General features: G+C 45.0%; 2 protein-coding genes across 3 annotated transcripts in view; both read right to left on the minus strand.

Moving 5' to 3' along the window:
• Positions 1-22,446, minus strand: part of enpp4 (ectonucleotide pyrophosphatase/phosphodiesterase 4) — a 113,029-nt gene that overhangs the window by 84,583 nt on the left and 6,000 nt on the right. The window lies entirely within an intron of this gene.
• The window catches only part of mgat5 (alpha-1,6-mannosylglycoprotein 6-beta-N-acetylglucosaminyltransferase), a 62,829-nt gene that overhangs the window by 39,352 nt on the left and 1,031 nt on the right, over positions 1-22,446 (minus strand). The window contains exons 1-3 of one of the 2 annotated variants that reach the window (XM_069712780.1): positions 17,554-17,584; positions 7,347-7,387; positions 111-187 (exon numbers count right to left, since the gene is read on the minus strand). In XM_069712780.1, coding sequence (XP_069568881.1) covers positions 111-187; positions 7,347-7,359 — 90 coding nt within the window. In that variant the 5' untranslated portion in view covers positions 7,360-7,387; positions 17,554-17,584. Of the gene's footprint in view, positions 1-110; positions 188-7,346; positions 7,388-17,553; positions 17,719-22,446 lie in introns of those variants that run through there. The other variant, XM_069712781.1, reaches the window with a different exon arrangement.

Genomic DNA, 22,446 nt, shown 5'->3' on the forward strand with positions numbered 1-22,446 from the left:
CGGTGGGAAAGACAGGCACAGAGAAGGAGATGGAGTGGTTTGTCTCTCGCTCTCTCTCTGTGTGTGTGTGTGTGTGTGTGTGTGTGTGTGTGTGTGTGTGTGTGTGTCACCTTGATCTTGCCCTCGCAGTGAGGAAAACCATCCAGAGGCGGCAGCTCGCACTTCTCCTGGGCTCCGTTTAGGAGGTCTGGACGAAGAGGGAGATAGAGAGGCGGAGAAAATCAATGAGGTTGAGTCAGTCGGCTGCAAACTTCTTCATCCGTCTGTACCTCTAACAGGACGGATCATTCTTCCCCCGGAGACCATGTCCATACGAACGTGAACATTTCAGGCCTTCGGGTTTGTGTTTGTGTGTTTGTAGTATTATCGCACACGGTTTTTAGTCAGGCACCTTTGTGAGTCAACCGGAGGCCGTCACTCGTGTGACAAGGCAAACATGTAACTCAGCTGCTCGCAGCTCTCTTCAAGTGTGCCCCTGAACCTCTTCTCCGTTGATTAAAAAGGAATGAGCTGCAGCTACAACAGCTGTGTCACACGTCGGCTCCAACCACGCCGACGACTCTTTTGTCCCTTTTAATCACGATACAGAGAACGAAACCCCGTTTTTGACGGGACTGTGGAGGAAATAAATAAAAGAAAGCATTTAACAGCGTTTACGTGCTGGAAATACACAAAATCAAAGAAGCGTGAGCAAATGGGGAAGCGGGCGACGAAACAACTTTCGGAAACACTTCCGGTGGGACGTGAAGCCGCGCGACGCGACGGACCCGTGCGAGTCATTTTCAGTTGCGGAGTAACGCGCTGGAAAGGAATTTCCTAGCTACGTACGAGGACTTCACGGGCGACGGCGCGTGCGTAAACACCACCATCAGCGTTTTATCTCACCGATACCCAACCGATTCTGAAGCCGCGTCAGAACTATCGCGCTGTTGTGCAGAAAACAAGACGGTCCAGTCACGACGGAAAAACTCCAGACTGTTGGACTGACCTGAGAGACGCGAGTGTTTGCTTTACTTCACTTGGTCGTTTCATTAATTTTTCAAACTGGCATCTCTTGCAGAAATCCAGTTTTTTTTTCCCGCTCCCCTCCCCGAAACGCGAACGGTGATGGAGCGCGGCTAATTTATCACATATTTCATCACATTAGTGAATTAGTTATCACCGTGTTTGGAAGACTGAAGAGAGACGTCTGAGGAAAATCATCCAAATTCCACCTGATCGTTTCTGTATTATCTCAGCTCACTAGCTTTCTATGGAGAAAAAAAAAAAAAAGGAAAAGAAAAAGAAAAAAAGAGTGGCTGGCTGCCAAAGTAGCTTGTAGTGGAAGATTCCCCCCCCCCCACCCCCGTCCAGATGCCAAGATATCGAGATATTTGGCTGGTGGATGGTGTCTATTTCCCATCCAGCTCAACACACACACGAATAGGAAGGCAGATAAATCTCATGACATTCTTATGTTGTTTTTGTAAAACGGAAATGATGGCATTATGCTCGACAGCTCACGAAAGTAGTCACTTCCTCGTGCGTTCCCTCTTGTGAAATGACACGGAGACCGACGGAAATGTGAAGAGTGTGTTTGGAGAAGGTGAAGCTGTTTTATTACTACGAAATACTACGAAGAAGAAAAAAAAAACAACCCACAGAATTACAGGCTGTACAGAATTAAGATTTTGATCTTGGTCCAGACTGAAATAACTCAAAAACTACAGGAAGTCTGGTACCGATCCTGCACAGGCCGGTATATATTTAGACCCATCTCGCACAGTGTGACGGGAAATAAACGAACACAATCATTGCTGTCAGACAGTCTGTGGTTCAATCTCAGCCCTTCAGGCCGGCTGAATCACTGGATGTTTGCAAGTCTTTGGATTGACAGATGGAGACTGTCCATTACTCTGCGGTCAGGGATGACTGTCGGCCAGCGGGATCAACCCCGAGGCTCCGTGAAAACGGAAACCACAATGAGCCGAGAGCTGCAGCAGCTCAATCCACGATAACGTGCAAAAAAACAGGTCAAAATGCAATTTAAAAACCCTTTTCTTCTGACCTGCTTGTTTTTATATATATATATATATATATTGCAGTGACTTGCAATATCCCTGGAAGCCGGTATCACAGTGGGATTAACATGCGTCGACCTGTGCGCCAGCTTTCCTTTCATATAATCATCTTCTTTGATTTCACCATTCAGATACGTCAACGCTCTCACGGCTGACCTTTCCTGGCAGAATATAAATAATGCATGACAGCAGGCGAAGATCAAAGCTTGGAGGTAAACACCAGGCCGTCGTAATGAGTTTGCAGGTGGCATTTAAGGAGGAGGCTGCTCGTGTTTGTACGAAGCTAATCAAAAGATGGATCCGGCTTGTGCTGACGTGGGTGGAGGAGGAGGAGGCGGACAACAGGCTCCCACCTCTGTGTTGGTTGTTGATTTGAGCTGCTGCAATAAACAAGACAGTCGACTGGAAAACCTTTTCCTCTCTCCCTTCTTTCTCGCGGTGACACACTCTGGGCTCGTTACGCTCCTCCGTTCGCACCGAGAGATAAAAGCGAGGCGATGACACGCCGCGGCGAGAGGAGCGACTCCAAACCCAGACAGAACACGAGTTTCCATCCGCGGCTTCTGTCGTTGTGGAGGAAAGTAGGAGAGCCTGAGTCTGAGTGTGGTTGGATCAGGTTTGGTGCGACGCTGCCGCCAGCAGACTTCTCATGTTTAGATATTATAGTCCGATTTCAAGCGACGGGTGTTTGTTCTGGATCGTTCCACACTTCATCCCAAAACCTTCCTCGTGTATGAGCGCTTAATTGTATTCGTTCTCATACTTGCTCACGGTTGCATTCAACAGGTGCTCAGTTTTCCCTTTCCATGGACCCCCTCTAAGATGATCCCGGCTCACACGCTGATCCATGCTACGTGTTACAGTGTCTGTACAGTGGAAAATGTAGTTAAAGTCTGGTTGTTCCCATTTGCAGGACTGGAAGCTGGAAGTGCGCCCGCTAACTTTGATTTTTTTTTCATCAAACAAACAGATGACAAGCTCATTGGACTTTTTAGTTTCCGTGACCGTCCACGGTAAAAATGAGTTCTCCTGGTTCCTGGGAGGACCCCATCACCACGTCCAGAGAACTGGGAAAGTAGTCTGGCTAACCGCTCTCTGCACGCAGCTTTAATAGGCAAAATAATGACTCCAATTTTTAAACGTAACATAAACGTTTTGTTGTTGTTGTTGTTATTCCTGGGGAGCAACGTGGGTTTAGGGAGGGAAGCGACGGGAGGTCAGTGAGTCACAAGATGGACACAATAAGAGCCTTGTCTCGTTTCTAAGGGCAGCAGGAGTTAAGCAACAAACAGGAGGATTAAAGCTTCTTTTTTTTATTTTTTTATATATATATGTGAGGAACAGTGGAGGCGACGCCTACATTCAATGTGGTGTACGTGTCAACGCGAGGCGTTTTATTTCACCGTTCTAAGAACAGTGGGAGGTAGTTTTGCCTTTTTTTGTGTGTCGGAGCAGAGGGAACTTAAAGCCTTTTAAGTTCCTATATTAAAATTTTATGGTACTTTGTGGCAGTTGGTGTTGGAGGCAGTGAGAGGATCCTTCACTGTCAAAACACACACCGCTTATTGAAGTCAAATCATTACACACAGACGTGAAACACTTTACACTCAAAGAACTTTTACTTTTAATGGTGCCCATTGGACAAAATGTAAACAAATAAAAGGCACACAAAAAAAAATTAAAAAGAAGTCGTCACTACAAATGCGATTCCACAACTTAGGGAGGCAACTTAGACATGCCTGAATGAACCAGACTTAAAATCTTTTCCCTGCTTTAATCAAGCAGAAGAAGCTGCTGCAGAGGAGGAGCTAAATATAGCTCCTTTCATAATCAAACACAGGAGAGGTGGTGCCGTTTCAGAGGGAGCTATTTCCTCATTATTCACCTCCGCCACACCGAGCGAGTTCAGCTCACACAAAACGACCCGTGCGGCGGGCGGTGAAGCGGCTTTTTAAAAAAAAAAAAAAGTTTACTCCCAACCAATCTGCTGCACGTTAACGCTGAGGAGGACGCGGTTCGACTAACAGCGGAGCCTTTACTGACCGGGGAAATTCACAAGCAAACGCCAAACCCGGCGAGGCAGCTGCACATTTTCTATCCGACGGGAAGCGTGACGCTGAGTGGAGGTTCATGGCAGGTGTGAAAAGCCAAGCGGGGAGCCACACCTCAGTTTGGTGAGCATAGGAACAAAAGGCAAGAGAAAACAAACAAACAAAAAAACGAGGCTTATTTGTAACGGACAAAAAACAACAACAACAACAACAACAACAAAGCATATAAAAGGAAAAATTAATGAGGTACAAAACACAGTAAGAAGTGATATTAAATGTTGAGGGAACCAGAGGCAGAAAACAGATGAGATCATTCAAGCTTGCGTAAGATGTCCAAGAGCCGCTAGCCGCACTGAGGTCACCATGAGCCGGCTCCCAGCACACAGTGTTGGCCATCTGATAGCCCTTAAATAACATAATCTCTGAACAATATGTGATTTTTACACACATACGGTGGGTTATTTTTCTCTCTCTCTCCGTCCTTGTGTGTGTCCAAGTCCATGAGGTAATCTGACATTTGACAACTCCAGAATTAGATTGAGGACATCTGGTTTATGTTACATCTGGTTTATGTTATTCTCTCTTTCTCCCCCTCCTCCCTCCTAATCTCACCCGCTCTCGTTGACGTTATTCTCAGGCCCTCAAAACTATAAAAAAAAAAAAACTTTCCCTCAAATAACAAGAAAATCTGCCAAGGACCAGCGTCAATGACACAATTTGGTCAGTGGAGCTCGAGTAAAAGTGTGCTGGCATACGAGAAAAAGAGGCTGAGGGACTTGCGTGCTTCTCAACGGTACGATTTTCCTTAACAGACAGACAGACGCGATTTAGACTAAAAGATGAATAAAGTGTCACCACGGTGATTCTGCCGAGGTGACAGCTTGAAAAATATGAATAAAAAAATTGCAGGGTGAAAAGTGCAGCTTTCTCTGCGTCGTCTGATCCACTGCCTGAGAAACACTGAGGTTTGAAGTAGAGGTATCAGTGTGTGTGTGTGTGTGTGTGTGTGTGTGTGTGTGTGTGTGTGTGTGTGTGTGTGTGTGTGTATACATGTCAGCTCATCAATTAGGCAGGAGGCAGGCCAGCTGATTGAACGCCGGAGCTGCAGAGCACCGACAGCTGTGCAGGTGAAAGGATCAGGGACGGCGACGAGGGAGCGTCAAACACAGAGTTCAACTTAGTTTGTCTCTCTTTGCCGCGTCTGTATATGAATGAGTAGCCAGGTAATGAGACTACGAATGCAGTCGGATAAAAACCCAATGAGATTACAGAAACACATTAACGCACAAACACACTAAACACAACAAATTAACCGTGAATAAACAATAAGTAAACATGAACTGGAAGACAGTGTCCTCCATTGGGTGGTCTGAGGGGGCCCGAAACAATCTGTGCTATTACAGCAACAGCTGAAAGCTTACAGGTTTCATTGTTGGATACAGCAATTATCTTCTTCTTTTTGCTTTCGACGGCCTGGCCTTTAACTAACACCTTCCAGGGACCGACTTCTCAGAGGCTTCCGAGTACCAAACCATCTGCTGCGTCAGGTTACTGCGATCCCGCATCGCCCGCTGTCATCCATCTGATTATCGAGTTACTCCTGAAACAAGCTGCGCTCGGGAACGAGAGGAGACGATTTAAAAAAAAAAAAAAATTAAACAAAAATTTAAACTAGATGCCAATCAAATGCAACGTCAATTGGAAATCGTGAATGTGGAATGCTTTCATATGCCGTGAGATGAAAGAGTGGTACCCCGCGGGGGAAATGAGGTCACCACGGCAACGAAAGATCACAATCTGCCAAAGACATACAAACTGAATGTGACAGCATGGCTAAGGCTATAAATAAGTGCATCAATGTGTGTAATTTAAATTTGTTCCCCTGTTTTTAGGCTAAAAGCTGTGCTACTCTGCAACAATTAACAGTCAGTAGATTTTATAGTTTGTACCTGTTAAAAGGTGTTTTCTTTACTGTTATCGTCTCACTGACACATCGCAGTCAATTCATGTTATCATAAGCCGTGTTAATGGTATACGAGTGTAACATTTAAAAAAAAAAAAAAAAACCCACTTTGCCTGATTAATATGCAGCTCTAATTGGCATTAATTCGCCTGTTAGTGTGGTGATTTAAAATACACTTTAAATTAATTCGGAGTTGCTTCCTCGTCACTTTTATCTCCTAATCTGAGCGTTGAAACAGCTCGCGTAGTGAACAGGGCATTGCGTGACGTCACATCTGAGAGGGACAGCACATAAAATGACACGTGACATTGGTAAAACACTAAACTCCCCCCTCCCCCCCAAAAAAGGACAAACAATACGCCCCACCCTTTGGTGGACATCGTGAGGTTTGATATCACTCCAAACCTTTTTATTATCGAGCATATCGTAACCGTTTCTCGGGGCCAGCCTGAAGGCGCACGGCTGGGTACACACACACACACACACACACACACACACACACACACACACACACACACACACACACACACACACACACACACACACACACACAAGGGGCTTGCTTGTGTGAGGGGCACGTGTTTGGAGCTGATCAAAACACATGCTCCTCTCTGCCTCTGGTCCACACAAGTATTATCCAAATTTCCCCAATGTAACCCCGATCTCCAGCCCACGTCAAGCGTCCTCCTTCCCTCCCCTTTCCTCTGCTGCAAAGAGCACAAAGTCTGGCTGTAATCAATCCCGCTTTTGTGCCCTGGCGATCTGATCGGCCCACTGTTCTCTCCGAAAATATCCATGGGGAAGATGGGGGGAGATTTTTTTTGCACCGACAGCAGCGCGAGGACACGAGGGCTGCCAGAGAGCCTCGATTAGCTGCAGAACTATGACTAATGTTCCACTGTTGATCCGAACAAATGGTGGAAAGCTGATGGGATTGGCTGCGAGACTGGCTGGACTCTTGACTGTTCTGTCGCCAAAGCACGGCTACGTAACGGTTTCATAGAAAATGCTCCATTTCCTCACGACGGGCTTAAAAACAAAGAAACGCTTTCAACCACCTGCTGAACATGTGCATTTCCTGTAAACATGCAGAAGGAAAAACGCTCGGCCTGCTTCGGTTTAAGTCGGGCACTGCAGTGGAGCTGAACATATTCAGTGTTGCCATTAGAGAGGCAGCGTTGCAAAAAAAAAAAAAGGATCTCACTCTCAGATTTTATCACATCTATGAACGAGTGTGTGAGATTACACACTCGTCAGTCACTGTGTACATACAGTTTTTTTGCATTCACGGGTGTCAGCGTCCTCGATCTTGCCTGAAGAAAAAAAAAAAAAAAAAAATTATCTGCAGTGGCTGAAACACAAAGCTGGAGAATGTGTGTATATTCTGTACGCATGTGAGTGTTTCCAAGTCCATTCAGAACCAATAATGATAATAAACTATGCCTGGTGGACATGGTTGATATTTGGCAGAAGGAGTCTGCACTGATTCTATTCCTACATGGCCGGGGCAGCAGCTTTATCCAGCCGAACAACAATACTGGCACGGAGAATCAGGAGACAATGGAAGGAGAAGAGGGTGCAGAGAGGGAGGAAGAGTGCAGCATCAAAGAGGAGAAAAAAAAAAATAAAAGCCACGGAGTCTGCAGAGAGCAAGGACAGGCAGCAGAGGAGAAGGACGCACAAGAAAAAGAGTGCATTCAAACTACAATGTACAAAGCCTTGCTTTCCGTGTCCACAAATCACCCTTCAATTGCGCAATGTTTCTGAAATTCCATAATTTACACTGCACGGAGCTACAGGAAGGAAGGAGGGAGGGAGGGAGGGAGGAATGGAGGGAGGACATGAGCTGAGAGAGACGGACAAAGACCGAGTCAGTGAGAAGAAATGGAGGTGCACGTGTCGCAGCCAATGGCCCATCAGCCCCAGATGTTCCTCCCATCCCACCCATGCCTTCTCAATCAGCCACATCCTCAAGAGGGAAGGGCGTGTGTGTGTGTGTGTGTGTGTGTGTGTGTGTGTGTGTGTGTGTGTGTGTGTGTGTGTGTGTGTGTGTGTGTGTGTGTGTGTGTGTGTGTGTGTGTGTGTGTGGCAGCTGCAGGGCCGGCTGTGTGGATTTGCTGTAAGGATGTTTGTAGCTGCATAAGACTTTAGCTATGTTATTGTTATTGATCAGTATAGTATCACAAAGGGTGCCGCAAGATTTGTCAATTTTCATATTTGGTTTCATGCATGATGAGACCCTCAATCCAGTGCAACGCCAAAATAACTGTAGCCTGAACACACCGGGCGTCATACAACTCAACGTATCTATATTGTGCATGCACAGTAAAACACCATTTCTTCTCTACTATGTTTGCTGCTGCTATTTAGGTACTTTAAAAATACATTTCAGCATTAAAAACAGAAATTTCAGGTCCAAAAGCACCCCTAATCTCTAGATAGATAGTTACTTTATTAATCCCACAAGGGGACATTTTTTCGCTACAGCAGCATTATACAGGGCATCTGGAAAGTATTCACAGCGCTTCACTTTTTACACATTTTGTTGTTACAGCCTTATTCCAAAATGGATTAAATTCATTTTTTTCCTCAAAATTCTACACGCAATACCCCATAATGACAAAGTGAAAATAGTTTGTTTAGAATTTTTGCAAATTTATTAAAAATAAAGAACTAAAATATAACACGTACATAAAGTATTCACAGCCTTTGCTCAATACTTTGTTGAAGCACCTTTGGCAGTAATTACAGCCTCAAGTCTTTTTGAGTATGATGCTATAAGCTTGGCACCTATTCTTGGGCAGTTTCTCCCGTTCTTCTTTGCAGGACCTCTCAAGCTCCATCAGGTTGGATGGGGAGCGTCGGTGCACAGCCATTTTCAGATCTCTCCAGAGATGTTCAATCGGGTTCAAGTCTGGGCTCTGCCTGGGCCTCTCAAAGACATTCACAGAGTTGTCCCGAAGACACTCCTTTGTTATCTTGGCTGTGTGCTTCGGGTCGTTGTCCTGTTGGAAGATGAACCTTCGCCCCAGTCTGAGGTCCAGAGCGCTCTGGAGCAGGTTTTCATCAAGGATGTCTCTGTACATTGCTGCATTCATCTTTCCCTCCATCCTGACTAGTCTCCCAGTTCCTGCCACTGAAAAACATCCCCACAGCATGATGCTGCCACCACCATGCTTCACTATAGGGATGGTGTTGGCCAGGTGATGAGCGGTGCCTGGTTTCCTCCAGACATGACGCTTGGCATTCAGGCTAAAGAGTTCAATCTTTGTTTCATCAGACCAGAGAATTTAGTTTCTCATGGTCTGACAGTCCTTCAGGTGCCTTTTGGTAAACTCCAGGTGGGCTGTCATGAGCCTTTTACTGAGGTGTGTCTTCCGTCTGGCCGCTCTACCATACAGGCCTGCTTGGTGGAGTGCTGCAGAGATGGTTGTCCTTCTGGAAGGTTCTCCTCTCTTCACAGAGCAACGCTGGAGCTCTGTCAGAGTGACCATCGGGTTCTTGGTCACCTCCCTGACTAAGGCCCTTCTCCCCCGATCGCTCAGTTTGGCCGGGCGGCCGACTCTAGGAAGAGTCCTGGTGGTTCCAAACTTCTTCCATTTACGGATGATGGAGGCCACTGTGCTCATTGGGACCTTCAATGCTGCAGAAATTTGTCTGTACCCTTCCCCAGATCTGTGCCTCGACACAATCCTGTCTCGGAGGTCTACAGACAATTCTTTGGACTTCATGTCTTGGTTTGTGCTCTGACATGCAGTCAACTGTGGGACCTTATATAGACGTTGTGTGTCTTTCCAAATCATGTCCAATCAACTGAATTTACCACAGGTGGACTCCAATCAAGTTGTAGAAACATCTCAAGGATGATCAGTGGAAACAGGATGCACCTGAGCTCAATTTTTAGTGTAATGGCAAAGTCTTTGAATACTTATGTACATGTGATTTTTTTCGGTTTTGATTTTTCATAGATTTTCAAAAATTTTAAAAAAAAATGTATTTCACGTTGTTATTATGGGGTATTGTGTGTAGAATTTTGAGGGAAAAAAATGAATTTAATCCATTTTGGAATAAGGCTGTAATATAACAAAATGTGGAAAAAGTGAAGCGCTGTGAATACTTTCCGGATGCACTGTAGATACAGGAAAACCAATAATACAACGGAGTAAAATAGATCAAATATAAAAATGCACAATATATACAATAAAATAGAATAATATTAAATTAAATTAAACTAACTAATTAATTAATTTAGAGCCCAAACAAAGCCGTACTACTTTTACATTTTTTTTTTTTTGCCTGGTCAAGTAAAGGTTTGAACTCAGATGACATCCCCGATTCGGCTTCACAAAAACACCTTGAAGTGAATCTGCTCTGCGTCCAACAGCAAACAGCTGGTATGATGCTGCTATTCCTGGTGTGAATCATATCGATGTGAAGGAGGCTGCTGCCGCTCAGTTTACCTTCCTGTCTCCGTGGTAAACAACAGAACCCTATATGGCCATATTTGAGATGTATTTAATCACGTTGTATACATTATAAACTCTGTGCCAACATCTTTTGGGGCTTGAGGGGAACGTCTTCTGCTTCCAGGAGCGATCGAACCAACTTGAGCAGTAAGTGCAAAAGACGGAGCGTATCACATACTTGGAGCCGAAAGTGTGATGGACTCACAAGTCCTGTCAACAATGCCCCGGGAAGCACTCTCGGGCTCTGCGCACTGCCAGGAAACAAAAAAAGGAAAAAAAGAAAAACTGCCTACAGTTTCTTGCTGTTTGTTTACAACATGGTTATAAGAGGAAGCGATGCACTCCATATGGGAGGCACCTCCAGGGACCTGCACAGCTCAAGATGCCGGCTGCGATGGATGCCGTACGAGAATGAAAGTATGCAGACACGCGGTCACGTGTGTGGAGACTGTCTGTGCCTGTCGGTGTGCAAAGAGAAAGTCCTAAAGAGGCTCCGTCCACGTCAGGCTCCGAGACCGGTAGGTATGCGGAGGAGGTGGAGCGACATGCACTTCATTTGTGCACCTCCACAGCCGCATTGAAACAAGTCAGATCACAGGCTTATATTTCACTGTGTGCCAAACAGGTGTTCCAGTGCTGAAATGTATAACTATATAAATAAACACATAAACTAAAACACATAAAAGAGACGATTTGAATCCACTTTAACTGAATGAAAAATTTAAACATAAGTTTATTATAAGTCAGCAGAATAAGAGTGGGTGTTGTTTAAATCACAATCTCACCCTGTAAAGACACTTAAGTGATTTATATATCATACCATGCATCATTACTGCAGAAACATCGAGCTGAACATTAAAAGCTACAAAGCTTGTGATGTCATCAGACTCCATTTAGGCACGACTAAAAGGCCAGTTTTTTTATTTTTATCCATCCATTATCTACAGTGCATCAGGAAAGTATTCACAGCGCTTCACTTTTTACACATTTTGTTGTTACAGCCTTATTCCAAAATGGATTAAATTCATTTTTTTCCTCAAAATTCTACACGCAATATCCCATAATGACAAAGTGAAAATAGTTTGTTTACAATTTTTGCAAATCTATTAAAAATAAAGAACGAAAATATAACACGTACATAAGTATTAACAGCCTTTGCTCAATACTTTGTTGAAGCACCTTTGGCAGTAATTACAGCCTCAAGTCTTTTTGAGTATGATGCTATAAGCTTGGCACCTATTCTTGGGCAGTTTCTCCCGTTCTTCTTTGCAGGACCTCTCAAGCTCCATCAGGTTGGATGGGGAGCGTCGGTGCACAGCCATTTTCAGATCTCTCCAGAGATGTTCAATCGGGTTCAAGTCTGGGCTCTGCCTGGGCCTCTCAAAGACATTCACAGAGTTGTCCCGAAGACACTCCTTTGTTATCTTGGCTGTGTGCTTCGGGTCGTTGTCCTGTTGGAAGATGAACCTTCGCCCCAGTCTGAGGTCCAGAGCGCTCTGGAGAAGGTTTTCATCCTACCCTTCCCCAGATCTGTGCCTCCATACAATCCTGTCTCGGAGGTCTACAGACAATTCTTTCGACTTCATGGCTTGGTTTGTGCTCTGACATGCACTGTCAACTGTGGGACCTTATATAGACTGTGTGTGTCTTTCCAAATCATGTCCAATCAACTGAATTTACCACAGGTGGACTCCAACCAAGTTGTAGAAGCATCTCAAGGATGATCAGTGGAAACAGGATGCACCTGAGCCCAATTTTGAGTGTCATGGCAAAGGCTGTGAATACTTATGTACATGTGATTTTTGTTTTTGTTTTTGATTTTTCATAGATTTGCAAAAATTAAAAAAAAATGTATTTCACGTTGTCATTATGGGGTATTGTGTGTAGAATTTTGAGGGGGAAAAATGAATTTAATCCATTTTGGAATAAGGCTGTAATATAACAAAATGTGGAAAAAGTGAAGCGCTGTGAATACTTTCCGGATGCACTGTACACGGCTTTATCCTGAACTGGGTCACAGAGGTGGGTGGGGCCTATCTGGAAGTCCATCACAGGGCCAGTACAGAAATGTACGGAACATAAGGGACTCTACATAGAAAGTCCCTCGGCCCAGTTGAGGTCAATTTTTGTTTTAATAATCAGCAATAAATGTAACTACATTGGGTAATAATAAAATGAAATGTCTAGTTCTTCCCGTTAGTGGCGGAGTCCAGGATTCCTGCACTGGATTCAACGTGCCTGAGTGAGTTATGATCATGTCAACTCACCTCTAATGCAAATGTAACATTTTCTAAGTGGCAAAACACAAAGCGGCTTTTATGATGTGAAGCAGCCACAGAAAACACGTCCTGTTTGTCACCCAGTCACCAAATTTGATGGATTACAACTTTCATCTGCAAGAAAAACAAAACATGCATCTCAAAAATGTCGTCTTCTTTCGGCAGCTTTGTCTACTTCCAGTAAAGTGCTGCTGCAACCTGCAGGACCGGAAAAACAAGGAAACGCTTACAAAGCTCGCTGTTAATCCCAGGAACCGCAAAGTTTGTTCTTCTAACTCCGGTTTTAGTTAATGCTGCTTTGAATATTACACATTTGACTGCAGGGGCTGATGACTGTCAGGATTCCTGGGAGTGTTTAAAAGAGTGTGGGAGTGGACAGCTTCTCTCAGCAACTTATTAGCGCCGAGTGGGATTGTGTGGATGTGTGTAGTTTATTAGTATTGATCTGTACACTGAATGAGTAAACAGGCCTTTCCAGAACATAATGGAGACCGCAGACTCGCCACTAAATCCAAGACAGTTTTCGGTATTAAAATGGTAATTGGATCGTGATTGGATACGTTACACACACGGGTAACATTTGTTAGAAAAAAAAAAAAGGAAGAGCACCTGCTATGTGTATAGAGATGAAAATAAAATGCAGGGAGCAGAGAAATCCTGCGGAAAACAAGTCACCTGCAGAAACCCTGTCTTTGTCCCGTTCCCTTTGTTGAAACGGAGGCTTTGGATCTCATCTTTCACAAACAGAGATGCAACCGGATCAATAGCCAAAAAAAAGAGACAAAGCGGTGAAGATGGCTGAAGCCGCGAGCGCAAGCATCTCTGCTCACAGGAAGAAAAAAAAAAAAGCCAACGGAGTCGGAGAGACGGGCAGCCGCAAATCAGCCGAATGTCACGAGCAGCGCCGAGATGGAAGCGACATTGATAACCTTAAACACTCGTTAGGGGTGGAGGAGTATATCACAGAGGGGATGAAATGGAGAGAGAGGGAGAGACGCGAGGGGCCGGCTGCAAATCACCCCCCCCCCCCCACCCGCTCCGCCCCACCCCGCCCCGACCATTCATTACATCTGTCTCCACGCCTCTGTGTGTGGTCGGAGATCACACGGATCCCACGCCACAGATGAAACACTGCTGGGGAGGTTGATCAGCCACATCAGCGAGACACGGCAAGATGAGGCGTCACAGACTGGTTGTTGGACTCAGTCCCATCTGCCCCCCGCCACGCGGCAAACCGCGGCCGGATCGACTCGCTTTGATCCCACGCGAGGCTCCCGCGCCTGTTGCCCTCGGCTAAATGCAACAACAACAACAACAACTCGAGCCATTCCTGCAGCGGGCGTCAACACCCGACTCCTCAAACCTTCAATGCCGGATTTTACACAATGGAGAGAGTGGCTGTACAGCAACGTGAGGAAGCCACATTTCTGTGAGGCAACCAATGCCAAAGAAAGAAGGAGCGTAGCACAGTGTGTACACAGCTGGTACTTCTCAACAGAAGTCCGACTTACTGCAGTTGCTATGTTGATCACATGTCAGCATGAGGCTTGGTATGAAGCTCGAGGCCGCGTTGTGCAATGAGGCGGTCTACGATCCGCAGGCTGCAATGAAGTCCATGGATGTTTCAAGCAGGTTCTCTTTGTTTGTTTTATTTTGCAAACTGGAATTGCAGCAATGTATTGCAAATTAATCAGAGGCTTTGTGCCCCGAAACGCCCATTATTATTTTTGCTTTCAAAATAACCTCAAAATCTATTGTTGCAACGAGGGATCTAAAAGGGAGGAAACAAAAATTGTGCTTTACCAAAAGGCTTTTCTTCTGTTAATAACAAACACAGGCCACTGGGATTTCTTTGTTTCGTACATTTTGGGCATCAGGCACCGAGCTGACATCAAGTTGAAAGTCCTGTTGACAGGGCTCCAGTTGAAATACACGATAAACAGCTTTTTTGAGCAGTTTCCGCCCTGACAGGTGCAGATATCAGGGTGTTCGACCTCAAAAAGTCCATAAGTTAAATAAGTTGTGACTGCATTGAAAAGCAGTGTGGAAAAAAAAACTTGAACTAAAAAGATATCGCAACAAATATTACGCCTGGCCGAAGGTAGAAGCTGTAAATATGTTGTATAAATGTCCTAAATTCCAGTATTTTTGTTTGTTTGATTTAACCGCTGCTATTTAATTATGCCCTCTTTTTATGCAGTGCTTCAATGGCACAGAAATGGAGAGAAAAATGCATTTATTCATGTTTTCTTACGTATTTTCAGGAAATTGAGCTCAAATTTTGGCTAAAGCAAAGCATCCACCACATCCTCTAGTCCAAGGCAGGCAGAATCAAAGCCAGGAATAAATGGTGAATAACAAAACAAAAATGTAAATAAAAATAAAATAAAAAAATTAAAAAGAGAGCCAGGTTGGGTCCCAGAGTCCTTGGCTCAGGAAATGTCGACAATTGAGGTGGAAACAGTGCAGTCCCAGGGCTGCTGCTCAGCTCCATCTTGATAGCAGCCTCTCTGAACGGCAGGCGTGTTCTCCTCACTGTCCAGATTCTTATCTGTGTAATTGCGTTCCAGTCAGGGAGGAGCAGCAGTGGAGCTGGCAACGGTGCTGCCTACCACCCACTCCCAAGACAGGAGACATGCTCCGGCGGAGACTCCGGAGCCTTTAGTTCATTGCCAAGAGAGACATCGGTGCCGCTTTGTCAGCTCGACCTGCATTCAGGATCCAAATGGTGTCTCTCAAGTGTATCGCGGGCTGTTTCAGGGCCATTCGAGTTTATTGACATGTCACAGGTCCGGGTGCTATCGCTCAAGCTAACGGCGCCCCGACAATAGCGTACGAGATGAATGCCTCGTCTCTACTGTCCACAATAGCCGGACAGAGAAGCCGTTCTCTTACAGCCTGTCTGAAGAGAACAGAAGAACGACCCACTGGGGAGCTAAACCGAGAACTGAATACCTTCAAGGATTATTTTACTGTTTACACATTCACACCGCTAATAGGAACGCTGGAGAGACGTAAACCAGCAGGTGGTTGGTATAGCAACGTCCCTGCAGCTCCGCATACAACAACAACAGCAGCAACAACGGTCCATTTGTCCATATTTGCTGCACACGTACGTCACCATGGTTCCTCTTGTTCAGGGAAAGATTCTACCGTGAACTACGAGCAAAAGTACTTGATACAAACAGCATTTCAAGCGCCGCGACAACCAAAAATGGGAACTTCCAACAGTTTTTACAACTTTAAATAAGTTCCTCTGGTCCGAGAAAACTACTTTCGCTGTGATATTCACTTATGAAAATGAAATTTCATGGTAGATCAGGCAGGCACAGGAGTCTGTCACGGGTCCCCCTTTCCTGTCCAATCATACAATCAAGCCCACCCAAAAAAAGTCCATTTACTTGCTAATTTTGTACGTGAGCATATTTTCCAAAATGCTGTGGCGACTTACTCAAATGTACGTTTGGTAAAAAAAAAAAAAAGAAAAAAGAAAAAGTCATTCATTACGGAAGAAAAATCAAATGTTCACATACGAGAAGCCTGACCCAGTGAACATCGCTATTCTTCTAACTCAACTTTTGATCAACTTATCATTTCAACTGCAGCTTCAATTCATTGAAACAATTAACAGGCCTGAATTCATCCGAGAGGGATCGCATTATTTTTTGATGTATTTCAGCGCACAAACATTCGTATTAGGAGCTCAGACATTACTCGACAAAGGCGACCGTGCAAAGACGAAGTAAAGCAGACGAGCTGTGCGAAAGGACAGATCTGGCGGATGTGGCATTTGTGGTTCACTATTTCTACAGAAAGAAGGAAGTGAGATTTCGAGTCACTACGAAAGCACTGCCTATGATTTTATTTCAATTCATATTCTCTGTCACTTTCATTTGATGTTTATAATTTAGGCTGACTTTTTCTTTCACTAAATGTATTTTTATCTTCTTTGAAGGCAGCATTAGCAGGATTGGATTCATTCAAACGTGTCCTTGCGCAACTCAAATCAGTCCAATCCAATTCTGCATTTACTGCTTGAGAATATAGAGTCCACATTCCTGCTGCTTAATGCTGCGCAAACAACCGAGAGCGAGTCCCAGGGTCTCCGAAAAACCAACACCTCGTTCCCCGGACTGGGGCTGAATTCATCATCTGAAAGCTGGCAGGAAAATCAATGAAAACTAATAAAAGGGTCATGCAGCGTGAACAGAGGCCTTATTTGAATCATGTCCAAGGATGCGGCCTGGTCCTATAAAAGTGCCTCGTGTGAACCGTGCCAGGGTTGCAAACTTCATGTCGTCGTGAGGAAAATCCTTCACCGCAGAGATCTTGATTAACTTTTATTTAGAAAGAAAGCAGCTTATCCTCGTTTCTTCAGCTGGTCTCATTACGTTTACTGCAGATTCTCACACCCCGAACAACGAGGTTCCTAAGAGGACTATTGGAGTCTGTGGAGGGATTTTATTTCTAGGTTTTCTAAATGACGCGGCGACGACGGCATGTTGTTTGTCCCTCCAATTCTTCGGAAAAAGATTTCAGATTCTGAGATTATTCTGCTTTTATTGGAGATTTACAAATCCAGACACACGACAAATCCTTTCCTTTTAGCACACACACACACACACCACAGGCACACCACACACACACACACACACACACACACACACACACACACACACACACACACACACACACAAGCCGATTCGAAGGCAAAGCAAAGGACGCAGCACGTACCTGCCACGTTGACTTTTTCCGAGTTGGTAGCGCTGGGCGTGGCGGTGCTGGTGCCGTTGGTCAGGTTGCCCCCCGTGCCGTTGTAGATGTTCTCCACCTTGGACTCCAGCTTGCCCAGCCTCAGCATGATGTTGTCCAGCAGCACGGCCAGGGTCTTCTTCAAGTCTGCGATGCAAGAGAGGGAGTCTTTTATTTCCCCGCCAAACAACATGGAACAGGTGATGAGAAAAGCTCCTGAAAGGAGTTGGGTTTTTTTAAAACTCTGATTTAGCTCAAGTACAAGTGTGAAGCACGAGAGGAAAGGTTAGTGTATGAACAAAGTCAGGAGGATACATCTTCAGGATACCTTTATTAAAACTCCAGGACAGTTCATTCAACAGTAGCAGAGTCATTTCAGGTTGTTTTTGTTTTTTTGGGAGGGTGTGGAGGCCTAAACAAGCAGCAGACATCTCCGTTTTCAACTCTGACAATGACATCATGATATTATTAAAAGGTTTCTTGTATATCAGCATCAGAGTGTTAATACATGCACGACTGCTTGAGGGGAGCATGCGAACCTCATGATGGATGCTTTAGTGATCTCTCTGTGTCTGATTAACTGAGCAGTAATTCAGGTTTTTTTTTTTTTTTTTAATTTTACGATCAGCGGTTTTATCGTTACAGTGAGCCCGTGCGTGTCATTTGAGCTGCCTGTCGTCGGGGGGGGGACGACGACGACGACCTGCTCAGCTGTGTCTGAGAGTGCACAGCCGGGTGTAGCAGATTAATGTCTTGCTCTACTTGCCGTGTTTTACCTTGAACCTCGTGCCCCTGCAGATTTGGATAAATATAATCCCATAGGCAGGTTAAAAAGTTATGCTCAAGTTTTTTTTTTAATATATTTGCTTGTGTACTGCATGCTGATGAAGTGTCATTTATGTCTATTCCATTTATCATTGACCAGTGTACTAATATGTGCAGCGATTCGCATATTTGAATCACCTTCTGTCTGATGTCGGCTTCCTGGCAAGCGACTCATTTCCTTCTTCCTTGTGTGTTACGGTTCAACGGTCCTCGCTGTGTGAACTGTAAATGCCCGGTACACTATTACCTCTGCCAAGGAGGTTTCATGTTTTCATTGCGGATTGTTTGTTAGTCATCTGGTTTACAGCAGAACAATTAGTTTTTGGGGGTATTTTTATGAAACTTTGGTGGCCGGGTGTAGCACGGGCCGAGAAAGAACCCATTAAATTCTGGAGCGGATCCAAATTCTGGGTCGAGCAAATTATTTTTCAATTTCATTCATGTTGCCAAATAGGGCATTTGGCCTACTTCATGCCATACATCTTCAAATCCAGCTTGAAGCTCATCTGAATGGAAACCCAGAGCTTCTGCGTCTTTGCCAGTGACCTTGCCGTTTTAATTTGGGTCTTTGTGTTTCCGTGGGCAACTTTTCTCCACGAGCATTTATCTTGTGGACGGGGACGTAGGCAGGACGATTGGTGCCCAGTAATGAGCCGGGTAGGACGAACATCCAGAGTGGCACCGTCGCAGTGGCATTTTTTGTCCTCGTTTCGTGTGGTATTTGTCTGATACTTTAACCTGCAGCAATTGCAGTGACATTTACACAGGAATGTTAAGTTGTTTAAAGCTGCTGTTACCGGTACATGGAGCATAACAGAAGATATATAACGAGTATGCCATTTGTCATCAGCAAAAAGTGACGATCATCAAACCCATTGTATATTAAGTTATTCACACACTGGATTATACTGGAGGTCTACCCTTGCTCTCCTCGGATGACGACGATTGCCGCTTGCCCATCACATACAAGCGCCACTTTTTGCATCCGACACGCCGCTTTTCATCACGTCGGAGGGAGTTTGGCAACGAGGCCTGGCACGGCGCACGCCCGCCCGATTCGAAGTGAAGAGACGGGCCAGAGCGTTCGTCTGATCTGGACGAGCCGCGCGCCCACCGGGAGGAGCAGATGTACGGAAAGCGGCGCAGCGGCGACGCGAAGAAAAACCAAACGGAGAGCTTTGGAGCGGCGGCCTTGCCAAGCTGTTGGGCTGAACATAATAAGAAAAACAGGAGAGCGCCCAGAGTTGACGCACCGCTATGTTCACCACAGGAACATAAGCCTGGCTTCTCACTGACATCACAAAAAAACTCATGTTGACACGCTTTATGATAGAAAAGAAAAGGATATGGTGGTAAAGCCAGGCCCACAACTGCCTCTGTCCTGCAGCTGCCTTTGGGTCAATACACGAGCAGCCGATTCAAATGTATTCAAAGTAGTGCCCCATAATGTCCTACTGCCGATCGTTGCCCACGGTAACTGCAGTAAGCAATGGTAAATCACTGGCACGTCTGATGTCTCTGTAGCGTTTTAAAAGCTTAAAATCTTGTAAAGTTTGCTCAACCCTTTAATACAGTGGTGACACTGCAGGTTTCAGCGTGCATGTTATGCACGTTTCAGTAACACAAAAGCCAGCGGATAATACACCGTTATGATTGGGGGGGGTGGGGTCTGAAAAAAGCCGATGAAAAATGTCAAAAAGATCCCCGACGTGTGCGTCACAAACGTGTGGTTTTGAAACGGAGACCTTCATTAGCCGGTGTGTTCGAAAAAGCGTCCGCGCTGCAGTGAATAATGCTTGGCCTTGTCCTGCGGTGCACTACCAGTGCTGCCCTGTAACCAGATGAGTAATAGCACACCTAGGGACACAGTTCTGCCTGTCTCAATATTTCTTAGCAGAGTGATGCGGCTGCAAAACAAATCCCGAAGCGGTAAACACACTGAACTTCGGAGCTCGGTTAGATATCAATCTGGAAGAACTGGGATTTTTCTTCATTAAGCTCATGAGCATTAAAAAAAAAAAAAAAAAAAAAAGAAGCGATTACACGGGAACGTAAGCCCGAGGCATTTCATTCTATCGTTTACCGTCATCCATAGGGCAAGCCTCGAACCGTCCACGTCCGACCAACACAATACAACAAAGAGCAGACCGACACAATGACCTTTCTACCCCACAGAGGACGCAGAGGATTAGAGCAGCAATATACCTGGACGTAAGCTTACACTTGCACCGGTACCGGCCCCGCACAGAGAGGCACGAGCGCGACACGTTTCCACACCACAAAAGAAATCCACAATAGCTGACCGGCCTGCGTGGCGACGGCGAGGCGCGGTTTCGAGTGGCTCGTCACACCCGGCAGCGTGGATCGCTTTCAGGAGGGTGTGGTAAGGAAAAGATCAAATCCCTCGTCGCGTCTGACTTTAGTGTGGAGGGAGAGGATGGTGTGACCGTGTCTCAGAAAACGGGCTTCGGGGGGAGGGAAGAGATGTTTGTGGAGCACCGTGCTGCTCTCCCTTGTTTATATCTCACCGCTCTTACTGAATCACCGGTCCTGACCTACAAATCAAGGACCCTCATGTGGATACGCCGAACATAAAGAAGGGGACAGCAACAAGGAGAAGGAAAACCAACAAACATCAAAAGCAAAATGGAATGAAAAATGATAAATATCCGTGTTTTTATATGAAACAGAGCAGATTTTGTGAAAGAGTTCATATTTAAAGAACGAATTGGAAGGTTGAGACGAAGGTTTAACAGGAAATAAAGCGGGAGCACAGCTCATTTAAAGCTGCATAATGAAATGCGCTTGAAACACTTTAAATCTAGTCTTTAAATGAGACTTGACTACAATCCGTCTACAAGTGCTGCACTGATTTTTCACAAACAACACCTACATTTCAAAATAAAGTCCAGCTTTTGAATTTCCGAGCTTATTTTTAATAAAAAAATAAAACACCGAAAACCATTTTAAGCCATACAGACACAAAGAAAGCATTGAAAAGTCTCAAATCCCGACTGTGTATAAAGCGACAGACTGCCAGCTGCTCAGACTCATTGCTGTCATGCTTTTCAACTTATGACCATCCCTCCCAATAAAGTGTCCCAGAATCAACTGCCAGGTGATACGATATTAGATTCACATGCGCTGAGATTTCTACGGGTCATTTATGTGCAGCAAAGAGCGGAAAAACCCTGTTTCCCCTTGAACTCATTACAAATCGCATCAAGAAAAAAAAAAAAAAAGGCCCAGCTGGCAGCAGAGTCTCTCACTACCTCGCCATCTAATCAAGGACTTGAAATGGATTTTGATGTGATATTGGACGGGGCTCAGCGGACTGCTGCAGCGCCGTGTAAAATCAATCCATCATATAAGGGAACAAAACTAACTGGACGGGAATCAGTTCGCTGGAAACGCCGGCTGATATGGCAGGAAAATCTATGGGAAACGGGGGCTTGGGTGACTTTACGCCTAATTAATCACAGGACTGATTACTCGCGTAGAAATGGACTGTAAGTCTGGGGAATTAAAGTAGCACAAACAAACTTTACTTCCTATTTATCATGTCTTATTAAAGACAAGTCTACATAATTTATTACTTGGTATTAAACACCAGATGTTGAGGTTTTAGTCCCTTCAGGATGCTCAGATTGAGGTAAAGCCTGCTGACAGTTGTTTGGACGTCACATACCGAGTTGAAATTTTGCATGAACCTTTAAATAAACGCCTGCAGTTTAATGGTCCTATAAAAGAAATCCCTGTAAACTTAAGCTTAAAGCCCTAAGCCAACAGTGCATTTGTTTCTTTGGATACTCCGGCGTCTCCTTTACATTCTCCGGGAGCCAATTTAATCTCCGGGAGCTTTACTGTATCCTGTTGTTTCTCTGGCCATTAGAGAACAATCAATTCCAATCTCAGGTTTCTAATGAAGCCTCCCATTGAGCCATACAGGTCTATTAATGGCATGAATAACTTATTGATGCGTCTTCTGGACCCGTGCTATTACAGTATTATGCTCCAATGCGGCTGCATCAGCGTTAAATGTCCCAGACA

The sequence above is a fragment of the Brachyistius frenatus genome, unplaced genomic scaffold, assembly GCF_029030835.1.
Source record: "Brachyistius frenatus isolate BFR_SWC_R1_liver_20210118 unplaced genomic scaffold, ASM2903083v1 Contig_112, whole genome shotgun sequence".
Taxonomy (NCBI): Eukaryota; Metazoa; Chordata; class Actinopteri; family Embiotocidae; genus Brachyistius; species Brachyistius frenatus.